General features: G+C 25.8%; 1 protein-coding gene across 3 annotated transcripts in view; it reads right to left on the bottom strand.

The window, feature by feature from the left end:
- The window catches only part of LOC132925293 (E3 ubiquitin-protein ligase MARCHF2-like), a 28125-nt gene extending 11861 nt beyond the window's left edge, over window positions 1–16264 (bottom strand). Inside the window, exons 1-2 of one of the 3 annotated variants that reach the window (XM_060989701.1) lie at window positions 16044–16264; window positions 616–750 (exon numbers count right to left, since the gene is read on the bottom strand). In XM_060989701.1, coding sequence (XP_060845684.1) covers window positions 616–750; window positions 16044–16071 — 163 coding nt within the window. In that variant the 5' untranslated portion in view covers window positions 16072–16264. Of the gene's footprint in view, window positions 1–615; window positions 751–3208; window positions 3598–8211; window positions 8347–16043 lie in introns of those variants that run through there. The other 2 variants (XM_060989702.1, XM_060989700.1) reach the window with 2 other exon arrangements.
- Window positions 16265–16998: the final 734 nt, after the last annotated feature.

Raw genomic sequence — 16998 nt, 5'->3', positions numbered from 1 at the left:
CAAATGCCCTAGGGCTTTATTATTTAAACGACTCAAAGGTCTTTAAAAATATGTTTAACAATTATACATATTTTACATACTAAATATAAATTATATATGCTTAAATGTATGTGCATGTATTAATTTAAGGGTTTTATAATGCCAAAAAGGCCTCATAAGGATCTAGTACGAATCTAAATTTCAAACACTATTTGCGTCTATGTTAATGAGCTACCGTTATAATATAGCGGTATGTTATGTTGTATGTGTCTATAATAATACTTTTTCTAACTACTGCAGTAGATACACCCGTGTCAAAAACTAAAGTTGTTTTATTTTTTTATTAAATTATTCCTTTCAAAATTAATTTTTAAATATTAGTTCTGTAGTATGAATTTATATTAATGTTATGTTCGTTTATATTAGGACTGAGATTTGTTTTAATTTGACTAAACTTGGCTGTTTTGTGAAACATTGGTAGTTTTTTTTTTTAAAAATAGAACACAATATATTGTGATGATGGGAAGCGCTTTTGCAAATATGATGTTTTATATTATCAATTTCGTTATCATTACCTAGCTGTCTATACAAGTAACTACTACACATTATTGGTATAGTATATTATTATGTACATACCATCGTAGCAAATGCGGCACGTTATTAACTTATCGTTCTCGTCGGGTTCATCGTAATCGTTTGCGCCTCGGCCGTATCTTTTCTTGTTGTCCGAGAACGGTTCCATTTGTACAGCCACCTCCTCGGACTGTTTAACTTAATTGTCGAATAATAAAAAAAAAAACAAACAAAAAAGTTAATTATTAATATTATAAAACTTCGCTACTTAGCACTTAGCACAGGTATAATGCCGTTTGCGACACAGCAGACAGGCACGGCTTAGGTGCTTGGTATATAATATCAATTAAAATCAGACGTGTATCAAAAATCGGCAAAAATAATGTATATGTATCATAATTTTTTCTCCGTTTGAACGCAACGCCGTGGAATATACTATAGTATTACTATATAATATTGTGCACGTATGATTTACCGAGAACATAATATTTTGTGGTCGCGTATAAAATAATAATATAATTCTCTGAACGCGTTTGTTTTCACAGTGTTAACACTTTTATCGTAATTATTACAATTTTTTTTCTCGTAGCGTGTCACCGATATTGCTATAATACCGCATTACATGTGTTTTATACGCTGCAGATCGTTTATTTATTTATTTTTTTATATTATAAACGAACATAGTTCAATAGTTGAATAAATTATTGTGACGTTTCGCGTTTACTAGAAAATAATAACATATTTACCTACTAATATTTAGATTTGATTTCGTTAAACAATTATGACAAAAGCGCGAGATGACCGTAAGAACAACTGACTGGGTAATATAAAATATATACAGCATGATTCACTTAACATGCTCACCTCCGTTTTTCATTGAATAATCAATTTATTAAAATTTTGATTTTTGTACTATTAAATTATACTTCAAGACCATATTTTAAAACTTGAAGTTTATACACTACTTAAGGTGTGTCTTTTAGCTCTTAAACAATACAAAGACTTACAAAACATCGTTATATAACTATTAACTGACATGCATTTACTCATAGATTCAATTATAGGTATAGGTACATAATGTTTTGTTAGTTGACTATTGCTGACAGCAGTAAAATAATAAAATATAATATTATAATAATTTATTATTTGTATGAGTGAGTAAATTTGTAAACAAAATACTGAAACGTGGAAATCCATTTATAATTCATAATAATTGTGTTATTTCAATTGTTAATTTAAGACATATAACCGTATCGTCGTGAAATCCAATGTAATTTTTAGGAATATTATTGATCGGCGTTTTACTGACACGTAAGAGACCTACAGTTAGTTATAAAAGCGAATAAGTAAGTTCAGGACCCTTAAAATTATTCTCCAAAGACCTTTGGTATACCAGGCTGACATTGTAATACCTACATCGTTTAAGTTCCAATATGATTAAAAAATTAAAATTTCTTATGCTATTTGTTATGTCCAAAATTATATTCCAACATGAAAATGGCATTTTTATAGTATACCAAATTATCTTACTTTAATCTGACTTGGGACTTTTTAGTTAGTACTGATAATTTAAATGTAGTGGGTTATAGATTAAAATTTGATTATTTTTGGATTGTAAAAAAATTTTTTTAGTCAATGAGCACTGAATTCAACAAAACAGATTGTCAATAATATTTCGTATCATTAATAGATATTAACCAATCCTATACATTTCATAAAGATGTGATCTCCAAACGCTCATAAAAAACGAATATGGCTTTTTTGTTTGTATTTGTTTGTTTTACTGACCTAGTTATTATTGTTAACGTTCTCGTAACTTTACTTGCATCTATTTAGAAATTTTTGATAAATATCCTAATGTTGTCTAAACTTATTCATTATATTATAATATATAATCCAGTGTTCAAGGCTGGACAAATTATCTAGTTTTATGACACGTTAATTAAAATTTAAATAAATGTCATGTTTCTTGAACCATTTGGCACTATAAAATAAATTTAAAAAAAATAGTAAATAGTTGTTATCTACGTATTATTGCACTAGCTCAGAGGGTTAAAATAAATACAATTATTATTATTATCGCCTTGTGTGCCTGGTAGGAATTTAAGTAATTTTCGATAAATTAGAATTATTGCCTTATTAAATTTGAAAGTAAGTAAATATTTTATTAATTGATCAACATTTAAAGTCTCTGGAATTTATAGTTATTAGATATTTATTTACAGTATAAGTTATTAAATAATTAAAAAAAAATTTTCATTAAAATAGATTGGCTTATTACTAATTATTTTAATAAAAAATTTTCAAAACGTTTTCGGAGACTGTAGAGAAATTAAAAAAATAACTAATATTTATTTAATTTATAATATATGTTATTAATATTTCTGAGCTTTGAAAAAAATAAAATGATAATTTTTAAAGAAATATTAATTGATGTATAATTATAACGCTTACGACAAAATATCAAAAAGTCGATTATAAAAATACCAAACAGTGTTATTTATATCAATTTTCCTTTTATAATAACCGATATAAAATACGTGCTTAAGTGTATATGATATAATATAACTTGATAAATAAATAAACTATTATACTATTACAAAATAAATATCGATAATAATAATAATAATAATAATAATTATAAAACAATAATTACCAAAATGAATGTCACTCTCATTCCTGTTTTTATTTGATATAGAACATAAAAATAAAGTTAACGATTTTTTAACGATCATTATAATATACATGTTATTTTATTTTAAATTTATGTTCACTAAATAATCGAATAACTGAAGCGGTCCCGACGTATACAATTTTCTTAAAATTTTAAAATGGTGTTCTTGTAGTGACGGGCCTACTGCGATTTTGTCGGCGCGTTCTTAACAACTGCGGTTTCATCGAGTCTTGTCACAATAATTATAATAATATGTAGGTGTGAGTGTCAGTATAATGTATCTCGGTATTTTATTTTCTCCACAATTATTTGTTGAGACAATATCATCATCTGTTACCACAGTGTTCGAATTGGCAAAATGATAATGTGGCATGTGGCATGTGGAAAATGGAAATGACTTAATAAATGTGTAAGAAGCACAGAAAAAATTTGCTTTCCAGTGATTTTTTTCTCGACCTCAATGTATTACCGTGGGCGCCATAACCGTTGTTATAGTTATACCCCTTCTTGTAGTTCATTGATCTAATCATCACATTTTCACACGAATCAATCATAACGCACACGGCATCACAAAAATTGCAATTTGCAAGTAGTGTCATTATTCTTGGTAAGTTTTTTTTACGTTTTTTTCGCATTGCCATCACGCGGCTTCCACACAATCTTCATACATTATACGACGTGTAATCGGTGCTACGATAATTATTATATTCACTGTCACTATAATAATATAATAACGGATGAGGGATAGCGTTATTTATATACATACCGATGAATATTTTTTTTTTGTCCTCCATAGACTCAAAAACTACTGGATCGTTTTCAATAAAAGTTATTTAAATTATATTACAGAATACTTGAAACTCGAGGAGGGTTAGAAATTTCGATTTTTAACCCATATAGGGGTAGGTTACTATTAAAGAGTGGCTCACACATATGGTTTAGAATTTAGATCCAATAATGGTCGTGTTTACTTATACATATATATTAATATATTATATATTATATCATATTAAACTTTAAAATAAGATAATATTTTAAGCTTTCTTATTGGGGTAATTAGTAAGGGAGAGTGAGGGAGAGATAAATAGTTATGATGCAGTATTTTTATATTTTACAACGTTAGGATTACATTAAATAATTAATATATTAATAGCGTCGGTCAAATTTAATGAAATTAATGAAAGTTTAACGATCAAACATAAAGATAACTATTAAATGTCGATATTGGTGATGTGTTAGGTGCGGATCCAAGGCTAGGGGCAGGGAGCTCTTTCCCTTTGTAGTAGACTATGGCGAATTATAGGATGTCCGTTTTTGGCAGCCGATAAAACGTATATCTTGCCAAATGGCGAATGGTCTTGCCGATTGCGTCTCAAACGTTATCGTTTTTATCGGTCGACGTTAAACGCTATTCTAATTGAACACCAAAACTTGTTTGACGCAATAAAATATTGTATTTATTATTTTTATTAAAATGTATGGGCATCTAATTGTCTTTCATAAAAGCTTTATAATAACGATACCCGTGATTATTAGAATATCACTGATTGAGATACATGATGTTCGGTTACTTGTAGTATCTATTTTATTATTAATATAATTTGATGATATTTTTTGTGTAATGATAATTTGTATGTAAAAATATAAATTTAGTTGATGATAAGATGCGATACGATTGCTTTGACTTTTGATATCTACATTAAACGTGAATTTTAGTTATTTATTAAAATTTCAAAACTTAGCTTATCGTAGTGCTAATATTATGCAAAATGTTCTTAAAAAAAAAAAATGTGTCATTGAAAACTATATACAAAAATCCCAGTCATGATGACGATCCAACTCCCATTGCGTCAAATTAACCAAATAAAAGTTTAGGTACTGATCCAATTCAAACATTGCCAGTTATTCCGAATCAAAACATAGGTAATATAGAAAATGTAATTATAGATATAGCCGATAATATAGGAATCGTATTAAGTTCAAAATCAACAGTTGTTTTTTCATATATACGTATTATCTACCAACATTACCAGTTATTTCAGCAATTTTCTCTCTTTACTGATTAAAAACTTGGATGCGATCAAGAATACTAGAAGAGTGATTAAATGGACTTGCATTACTTCATTGTTATAGAAATTTTAGTATTAATTATGACGACTCAATAATAAGACGAAACGATTTTGTTATGTGACCATTTTTTTTAAATATTTTTTCTTTAGGTATAATATTTTTTGTTAATTATTATTATTATATAATTTAATTATATTGAGTCAATATTATTTACAAAATAAAGCAATTATTTAGATGATATGATTTTGTTCAGTTTTCATTTTTTTTTTATATTTAATCTTAAATTACAATATATTGTATTAATAAATTAATTCAACCTAAAAATTATTCACCTTTTAGGTATTTTATTTATCTAAATATACAGACAAAATAATAATTGAATATTAATATTTACCTATTAGTTTAGCGTTTACATAGTATTTATACTACTTTTATCAGGTTTTGGCTGACATTTTATCCAAGATAACTCCCCCCTGTAAATAGTTCTGAATCCGCTCCTGTGACGTATGTTAGTACAAGCGTCTTAAAGTCTAAAATATTTTAAATTAATATGAATCATTGACCATTAATGTGTCTAGTTTGCACTTAATAAACATGATCAATTGATAAGCAATAAACAAACATTTTTATATAGCCTTTTTAGACAATAATAAAAAAAAATCAATATTTTCTTAGTTTTTACATTTTTTTTTTTGTTTGTTTTATACTGCTACACATCTTAATAAAAATAATATTTAATAATAAGTATTTAGTTAGTACTATTATATGAAATCAAGTCCTAATAAGTTTTATTTTTTTCAATAAATAATAGGTCAAATAATCATGATAAATAGCTTAAATTTGATCTAAATATTTTAAAAAATGCATTGTTTACAAAAAACAATAAATTCAGTAAAAACGGAATGTTTCATTTTGTTTCAGTAAATATTTTTCAAACACTAACAAAACAGTAAAAACCGGCTGAGAATATAGTTATTTAGTTTAGGTTTGAAGTTTGAATATATCCAATTACGTCAAAATTTAAACTTGAATCGTTCATAAAAAATATTTGTAGTTTAACGCTAATCTTTATTTTTAAATCAAGTGAAATAAACTAATGAGGAAGCCCGAAATATGTTTCAAAGTTTTAGGTGTTATAGACTATAGTTTGAAATGCATAACAATTTTAACTATAAAATAGTTTGCATATTTAAATATATAATATAATATTAAATAATAACTAAAAGATAGGTACTTACAAAATTATTGGTAAAAAATCAAAGTCTCTTTATAGTTATACATTTTTTTAAATTACAACCAAAAACAAAATTCATTATGTTAAAAATAGGTTTTGCGTATTATTTAAGTTTTGACTTCATTTTGTTTTTGTTGTTCTCGATTGTTTGATAAAGTACTCAAATTTTTTTTTATTTTGATCTTTTATTAGATTATAATATTAACTAAATACATTATGCTATCTTAAACTACCCTAAAAGAAATATCAAAATTTTCCAAAAAACCATAATATATGATTTATACTAGTAATATTCAGTAAGAAGGTTGTGTTTTATTTGAAAAAATTGTATCATCACAGCTAGGACACTTCTTATAAATACTAATATTATAAAAAACAGTCTTTAATACAAGTATACTTAAAAATTCAGAATTTAAATAAATAAAGAAAACAATGGGGTTATATTATTGGTGAATAATCGTGCGCAACAATGAAATTGACAAATAATAACACCTAATACAAAGTATTTTCAGAAGTCGTATTTTGTAATAAGACAAAGAAATTAAACGTTTTTAAAGTATATAATAACAAAGGAATATAGGATATTACAATATTTAAAATCGAAAAAAGGTTATTGTTTCAAAAAAACGTTTTTATTTATATTATACCTTTGAGCCTTTTCATCCAACACATTTTATATTAAACTCGTATAGGTATATCTTAGAATAATATATTATTTGAATACGATAAGATATATTGGTAAGACTATAGAATTGTATGTAATAGTAGGTAGTACTGTAGTAGTAGTAGTAGTAGTAGTCGAGTTTATAATATATAATCCTAATATAGAAAATATAGTAAATGTTGGGCGTATGTTTTAGAATGTATAGGCATAAAATGATGTATAAATTACTTCCCAACACTATTTGAGAATACAATTTGAATTTCACAATGTAGAAAAAAAAGATACACTATACATAGATGAATAGTAAAAAAAGATTAGGTTTTTGTTGTTTTCATATTGTCAATATTAATAATATATTTTAGTGATCCGAGAAATTATAATTTCTATTATATACTTGCTGATAATTTAACTGTATTTCTGGACATAATATGACTAAACCAACGCTAATTATTTTAATTGCAGTTTTATGATCCTATTATGCTTTACAGTGTAAACGTTCTCCATGAATATTAATTATAATTCAGAATAATACGTTATATTGTGATATATTGTGATAATGATATACCCTAATGTTTAATCGTATATAAATGACGATAATACAATATATACCGTTATAAATTCTATAGACGAAATCAGAGTTTGTTTTATCAGACATAAAGCACTATTGCGCGATCGAATTAGTTCAAATTTGAAAAAAAAATATACCACAGAATTCATATTTTATTTAAAGTAGGTGGTTTCAAATGTTTTTATATTTCTCAGTCCACAGTTATTGTTTATATTTATTTTTTTCGGCCATCGATTGATAAAATCAGACATGTGTACAAGGCTATACATTATTGGTAGGGAAAATTGTCGGTATATACTTATAACATTATGGTCACTATAATAGATTGTTGTCGTTAATTGGTTGATAAATTCGTATTTTTACTATGTATATTATAATGTACCTATACATTATGCACATAGGCACTTTATATTATTATGTTACGTTAAATGTAAATAGTAGGTACCTACAATTATAATATTTACACTTATGGCGGTTTTGATTCGTTTTTATCGACTTTTCCAGGCTATTATAAACACGAACAGTTCCAAAAGCAGTTAAAACAAGTCTTCGAATTATTTATGGTTTATACATCTGTAACGCCGATTTCGATGGGATGCATCACGGATTTGCTGAGCTAAAAACAAAAATATACGGATAATTTATACTTATATTCGAGGCCGGGTCAAAATTCGCTGTCGAAAGTTCTATACAGTAACCCTGTAACAATATTATTTTTAAACTTTATATGGTATCCGTTTAGTTTTATAGGTCGATAATAAAACAAAACCAATATACTAAGGACTTGGGTTTATAAGAAATACTAATAAATCCCTAGCCTTGGTCACGGCAAATGGCATAATATAATTTATTATATTATATGCTATTTACTCAAGACTCAATAAGTAGCTACAATATAAAATATAATACATTTTTTATTTATATTTAAATATAGGATGAGTTGGATTGAATTATAATAATATTATATTCTCTATGTGTGATATTACCTTTATAATTTTATAGTTTTTTTTTCTAGCATCGGTTGTCGAAATTATACACGCATATAGGCATTGGCTTGGTCTGGGAATCCAGAAAATATAATAATAGGTATTCAATAATTATTAGGCGTTAAGTTAATGTAGATGAGTAATTGATAACAGATAAAATGTATTTTATCGTGACATGCACATTGTATCTACATATACGTGGTCCGAGTAAATGCAATAATAATAATAATAATAATAAATGATTGACTGACCAACCATAATATATTTATATATTATTATGTGGTTGGATGTTATGTACCTACCTATTTAATATTTTACCCCATTCGATTTGGCGAGGACTCAGATGGTGAGATTGTGACTATTTGCATGTAACGAAGAATCGGGACTGTTGCCATAGAGATTCGGCCACCACAGAAGTGTCAAGGTCTAGTCCAATAGATGCACGCGTGACGTGCTCTACTTTTCGTTTTCATTTTTTTTTTCAATATGTCAACACCCTCATCGTTTTAAACTTTCAGCCGTCATGTTTGGTGTGTATGTTGTATTATCATAGTGTTATATCGTATTACCTATACTGCACTTGTGATGACATTAAAATCGGCTGTATCGGCGGTGCTAGACCTATGTAGGCGTGTTTATAATATTATTACATGGCTGGTAGGCATAGTACATATTGGTAGTACCTAGTCCCATATCAGAAACATTTGATGATAAAAAGGAGTGCTTATAGGCTATAATCGTGCACCATGTTTGTCATAAAATAATTGATAAAAAATAAAAACTTTAAAACGCTAATAGGTATGTTTATTAAAAGTAAAAATGCAATTTTTAAATGCAGTGAAATAGTTTTCTAAATTATTATTTATTGATTATTTTAATATTCATTTTTAATTTTATTAAATAATAATAATTATATTCAAGCAAAAAATGTTCTCTTTAAATAACGAAATCAGTGACGAAAAATTCATGAGAGATGGCCGGGGTCGTGATAATCTGGAAAAATACCGTGCGAAAGTTTAAACTTCTTGACTCATGCTTAATATTTACTGTTGAAGTTTTCGTAATATTAATTCATTCGATTAATTCAAGAACATAATATAAAAAATACAGCACCATAAATGACTTAAAAATGTACATAATTCATCAGATATCATCTGAAATATTTAAAACCTTATTTTCGAAATAATAAATAAAGGGTTCAAAAGAGTGATTTGGAGTACTGTAATATTGAAGGAAACAAAAAGGTAGTCCTGGAAGCAAAAAAAAAACAACGATATTTTTACTAACCAATAATATTGCCAACTAACCAAACGATGTTCAATTATCGATTAAAATTAAATGTCATCACATTTGGTAAGCAGGCTGGAAATCTTCAAATTATCAAGTTCTACGAGATAAAACAAAATATTGGCCATATCCACTGGATATACTCAGTAAACTTGAGGTAACAATAAACAGGTTTTGCAATGCAATGACCATATTTACAAATATCGCACAACTTCCTTATGAACAATGAAAACCCACCAATTTTCCTTTCGTGTGTAGTCCAATTGACTATTAAACATATCTTAACAGAATGCCTCACATACAATGAGTTCAGGGAAAAGGCTAACCAATCAGAATACATATCCACATCGCTTAGAAATTCTTTGGATTCAAATAAATCAATAGTCGACTTCATATTCTCGTCAAAATTAATAAACTATAAAATGAATGAATTAATTATTTTACAAGATTTATAATCCTCTATTGTATATTATATACTGTAAATTTCTTTTGTAAATCCCAATGGCTTTTGCTGCCGAGGGTTAGGTATATTAAATAAATAATAAAAAAAAAAAAGTAAATTACTAAAATACTTAGGTAGTACTTTTTATACAATATACAACATGACATATAATGTATGTTATTATTTTCAAATTTTATTCAGCGTAATTATTGTTAAGTTATTATTTATTAATTAATTTATAAGAATTAACGTCATTCGAATTTTTGGTAACTGGTATTTTATGCTGGTCATTCATGTCATCGGTTTTTAAGTTAATAACTATTATAGTAATATTATTATATTAATTTTTTTATATTATAATATGCAATGTATTTGGTAAAAATTAGTTTTAAAATACCGAACTACTAATAGAAAAATAAATTACTCGTGGCTCGTTCAAACAAAATTGTATTCGTTATTTTTTTTTAAAATCTGATCCACGCTATTATAATAATAATTATTAATTTTAAAACATAATAGATATTATCAAGCAACAAAGACCTCAATACGGTTCGTGTCCGTACAGGAAACCGAACAAAGCTTTATCTTTGACAACATTTATTTAACATTTTACATACATAAATGATAATATTATTAAACTTTGATCACGTTGTGTTGATTTAATGTATACTTACCGCCATCATTATTATTTATTTTATGACGGTGATTTCTTTACCGTTTGTCCGTGAATGTAATTTATGAACTTTTTATGTAAATATTAAAATATATGAATTCCTCTAGTTTATTTTAATTATAATATGTGTATAATATTTCTGAATATTAGTTTTCTTGAATAACAATATTTTCTTTTATAATATAATAGTGTCATTAAGGATGTCGAAAATGATCTGTATAACTATTATTTAAATCTCAAAAATTATGTAAAATCGCGTGTACAGGTTTATAATGTACATAACTAAAGTTAAATATATAAGTATATGTTTCATATATAAGTAAAAATTTTAAAAATATTTTATATGTTTAAAGTTTATAACTTTTTAAAATTATAAAATAAATAGAGGTATTTGTTTAATGTATATTTATTTGACCATTATAATTGGTGTTTAGCTTTTTTCATAGAAAAAAAAGCGTTTTTAGCAGACAAATAGTCATTTTACAGTTCAATAAACTTCGGCATACGCCGTGTCTATCTACTAAATATTATAGTAGTAAAATGATAGCATACGATTAAAAGAACTTGAATTCTTAAATACATAGAAAATGTGTACTTTGTAAGTAACCAGAATGTTGTTGTAATTCACGGACAAATGTTTGCGTATAGATTTAGGTATACATACGCGTATTTCTGTCACATGCTGTCTTATCGAAATTGATATCGTCTCGAATTAATTAATATATGTTTGACTTAAAACAACGCCCGATTGCCAGTTAAAAAGCACCCACGATAGGCGTACATTTAATCATTTAAAACAAAATACATAGGTTACGGATATGTACAAATACAATTTAAATGCTTACATTTTTTAAATATATAAAATACGAATTCTGGTTATTATTTTTATTAGTTACTGAATTTTACGTTATTAATTAGGTAAATATGTAGATAGTAGTGGTATTATAGAACGTCATATTATATTAGTAAAGGTCGGCAGATCATATTGAAACCTATTATACCTCCGAAAGACTCGCACGCGAGAATTTATAATCAGACAGCATAATATTTAGTACCCGAAACGTACTTACGTACTCATTGATTTAATAAAAGCAATAGAAAAAAATGTAATCGTTATAGACTATAGTTGTGAGATTTAATGGGTAGAAAAATGTCACGAGGCTCATGCGATTTGTCGAACTGCATCAGTGAGAAAACCATCATAAGATATATTGCCGTATCGTGCCGTATCATGCCCCAATATTCGATATCATGAATATGATCGATTAGGCAAATTACATGTGGTAGGATTCAGAAGTGAAAGCATTGATGGTCGATAGTTATATACTAAAATCAAACTTCTTGAACGGTGTTCTTCATAGTAATATTAGTAATAACACTAATAACATAAAGCTGATCAAACTCTATAATAACACGGGCAGTACAGACCATTATGTTAAAATGTAGACAATTACATTATTGATACCAAAATATTAATTGTTATACAACTTTACTTTAAAAAATAAAAAATATATATGTCCATAAAAAATGTAATATAGGTTATCCATAAATATAATACTATTTAGCGTATTAATACTCAATCTGAATATTTCATAATTCCTAAAATAAAAACTACCAGATTGTATGACAGTTATCTAACAACTGAATTACAATTATATGAAAAACTTCTAGTGCACAGTATACAAAATTGTAAATAGTATAATATTCGTTTTAAATAGTTAATGAAAAAAAAAATGGTTACTTGATAATAATAGCATCTTTAAAAAAAAACATGGTACATTTTAAAAGACTATACAACTAAAAAAAGCTGATTTTTTTTTAATGTGTGAAAATATAGGGCTTTAAAAAAGAATAATTTTATTTTGACTCGTATTAATTAAATTATGTTATGAATTATTGGTTATACAATATACGAATATAACAGGCATTCAATTATTTATTTACACATTATTACGTATTTACTCGTATGTTCGATATTTTAATATTTAGTATTTCATTTATTTTTATCATATAATATAATTAGTTTTTTTCGCTATTTATTAGAGACTGCTTTTCGTCACAAAGTTTACCTTAGTGATAGGCAAAGCAGTATTATTGTCTATTGTATTATTCATTTTTATTACTGCTAAGCAAAGAAAATATTATTATTATTATTATTAAAAGTATAATATTATATGTTTAGTTTATATTCATATTATATTGTAGCGGTTGTGTTCACTCATCATCCATAATAATTATGTATTTACTTCATTATGTTGAATGTTTGTTACTGTCATTACCTTTGCCGATTAATAAAGCAAAAAAAAAAATTAGATATATTACAATACCTATTACAAAAAAATAATGTCAACGATAAACGGCTTTGTCATATGACACTGTAAATTTAAACATTTCAAAAGCATGTTCCATTTCGGGCCTATAACATGCACATTTGACATAGTCTAAGCCCTGTAATAATAATAATAATAATAATAATAATAAAATGAAAAAATAATCAAACAATACGGGACATTTTCACTGTTTTTGATTTACCAGGTCACTTGACTGGCGTTTCTTTGTCTTGCTTTAACAAAGCCGATATAGCCATATAGCGATAACAAAATATTAGAAAAATAATTATATTTTATGGATAAACTGTTTTTGAAAAATAACGAAAACCGTGAATTTAATATTTATTTAACTTACTGCTCTGTCATTAATATTAATATGTGATCCCAAATTGAAAACATAAATATTATTTAATATTTATGAATTACAGATGATTTATTATATTATATTTTATATTGTAGCTACTAATATAATATAATTATTAATTATTGAATTAAAAATTAAATTTTAGATATTCTTAGAATGTGGAATTAAATGACGAACAGTCGTCGAAAGCATAATCGAATATCCAAAATAATAATATGATGATTACCTACTCCTAGTTTGAATAGGTAATTAAAAAAAAATAATTTGTCTTTCGTATTATGTTTACTAAACCGACCACGATTTTGGAGTAACGATATTATTGCTTAATACTATTTTCATGATATAATTTTTTTTTTGTATTAAGGCTTCAATAACAATGATTATTAGTCTAGGCCCTAGGGTAACATTTACATATATTATAATGACATTTTACAATACTAGGGATAACATAATATAATATTTACAGTTTTTTTTTTTTTTTTCTAAGTCTGTTTGAAAAATTTAAAAATATTGACGGTATTGTATTGATTGAGTGCTTCTTCAAGTAATGAAGGATTATTAAGGAGAAGACTTGTAGTTGAGTATTTGGTTCAGTAGATAATTATGAGTGCAATTGTAAGGGGAGTCTTGCATATCGCACGATGGACCGAGTTTCTATTAGTTATTAAATATAAGTGAATAAGTTGGGAGTGGCCTGTTCTGGCTCTGTTTATAACTATTTGTTCTCTTCTAAATGAGTTGTTAGGCTATATTCATTTGGTAACAATTCTTTAGACGTTCCTCAGTTTTTGTTGTCTGGAATAAAATCCCAATGGTTTTGCCATGTTTTTATTATTCGTTTTTGAGCTTCATACATTAGGTGATTAGGTCTTTGTTGGGATTTTATTTAAGGGATATGTATTATAATAATATAATTATATACAAATTATTGTATTCATTGTTTGTAATATTTTATGAATATTTAATCTTTTAATAAACTTACTGTATTATAGCTTTTAATAACATAGAACATTATTTTGATGAGTAAATTTGGTCAATATTTAATTTAATGGAAACAAGTATCGGTGGAAAAGGGAAAGATACATTTTTGGTAGAAATAGGTGTTGGTTGAAAAACAAAAGATACATTTTAAGTGGATAGAATCGATAACCACCCATTTCATCTTCCCGATTGGCGATCGCTTTCTCTATACATTTCCTAAGTTTTAAGTTCCTAAATTTGAAATAAGAAAATACACTGAAAGAATTCGAATCCAATGAAATAGTACGTTAGTCATTACTCATTATTAATTTCATATTCAATACGTATTATTAGAATACTTATAATAATACTTTTATTCAGAAATAAAATAAAAAATATTTTTTTTGTATAATAAAAAACGTTTTATGGTTTTTTATTTTACACAAAGTTATTTATATTAATGGAACAAGCTGTTTGATTCTGTTTATGTTACTATAATGTCCATTTGATTATGAATCTTATTGCTTAAAAGTTAAATTTGTAATTACAATTGACAACCAATTATAAATTGGTTTATTATATTTTAATATGCCATAATATTATTACAATATAAATTTTGCGTTTGTAATTAATACATTTTACAATAGTTATTTAGGTGGTTAATAATTTACAAATAATACATAACATTGTACCTACATAAATATATTTTTGTTAATATTCTTTTCACCGCGTTAATGGTACCTGGTTATATAAATATTTTACCATAACGCGTTGTAAAGATTTATTTCGTCATGTGTGCACCTAAAATATTTTAAGCGATTCATGATTATTAATAACTATTGCAGTAGTTAATAAATGTAATTTAATTTAATTGAGATAATAATTATTAGTCTTTTATTTTAAAACTAACTTAAAACCAGCTGATAATATTTTTAACATATGTAAACATTTAAATATTTTTATTATATAATTTTAAAATAAAATAATAATTTATTTATAGTGACTTGAAATTTATAGAAATTATTAGAATATTAAACAAATTATACCTAATAATCATTTTAATATATTTTACATAATTTTTGTCTTATTTTAATTATGTTTCATAATATGTTTCAATGCACAAATGTCGGAAAATGACATTTATTTTTAAAACTACTATTTTCTCAGATTAACACCGACAAAAATCTATTACATTAGAATAAAATATTATAATATCCATATAACATATTTCATATTTACCAGCGCAATACTTGTTGTCATACGTCATAATATTCGTTTATTTAATTATTGAAACGCATAAAATCCAAAAATGAATTGAAGTCTTTAATAATACTTATAATAATAATATTTTATCAAAACAAATAAATAAGTAAGGTAATTATAACTGATTTAATTAGATATTACATTGGAAGGCAACTATGGATATAATCGATGAACTTGCGGGACCCGAATACAGCGTAGGTACAGATCGGTTTAAGTGAATTTAGAATATAGACGATAAATGGTATGGATAATTGTTAGTAATATTATTATGATAAACATTGTAATCTATCTTTGATAACAGAGCATTTAATAAAAAAACGCAGTTTTTTTTATTATTAACTTGTATTGTCAATTATTTGTTAGTCATTCTGTCCATTCTGATAGGATTGTAAGTCTATTATATCACTATATCACTATAATTTCTGTTTATAAATATCATCGGTGTGTTCCTTGCATACATATTATTTTCATGCCATTTGACAGGGACAAATCAGCTAGTAAAAGGAAGTAAACGAATACGATGTGTATATATATTTAAAAAAATAAAAACCATTGTTATTTATTGAATATTGTTATTAGACTAATAGGTTTGAAGAACGGTTTCAACTTAGAACTTTGATTATGTAAGTTAATTATTTCCACTAAGATTCGAACCAATAACAATAAATTATCAAAGAACATTGACATTTACTGTTTGTATTGTATGATATCATATATCATACGGTGTTGTAACATAAACCAAAGACAATATTCGCACTGAATTGTGAATTCACCTAATAGTTATAAATTATGTGTAAACGAAAATTACAACTGATAAATTGAAATATTCATCACATTTTAGAAGAGAAATTGTTCGAATAAAAAAATGTTGAACCCAATAACCCCTAAGGTTTTAATAAGTCTTAATTACAATGTATTTAATATAATATCA

Source organism: Rhopalosiphum padi, chromosome 3, assembly GCF_020882245.1.
Source record: "Rhopalosiphum padi isolate XX-2018 chromosome 3, ASM2088224v1, whole genome shotgun sequence".
NCBI classification, from domain to species: domain Eukaryota; kingdom Metazoa; phylum Arthropoda; class Insecta; order Hemiptera; family Aphididae; genus Rhopalosiphum; species Rhopalosiphum padi.
The sequence above is the reverse complement of the archived record's forward strand: the minus strand, read 5'-3'. Positions and strand labels throughout refer to the sequence as shown.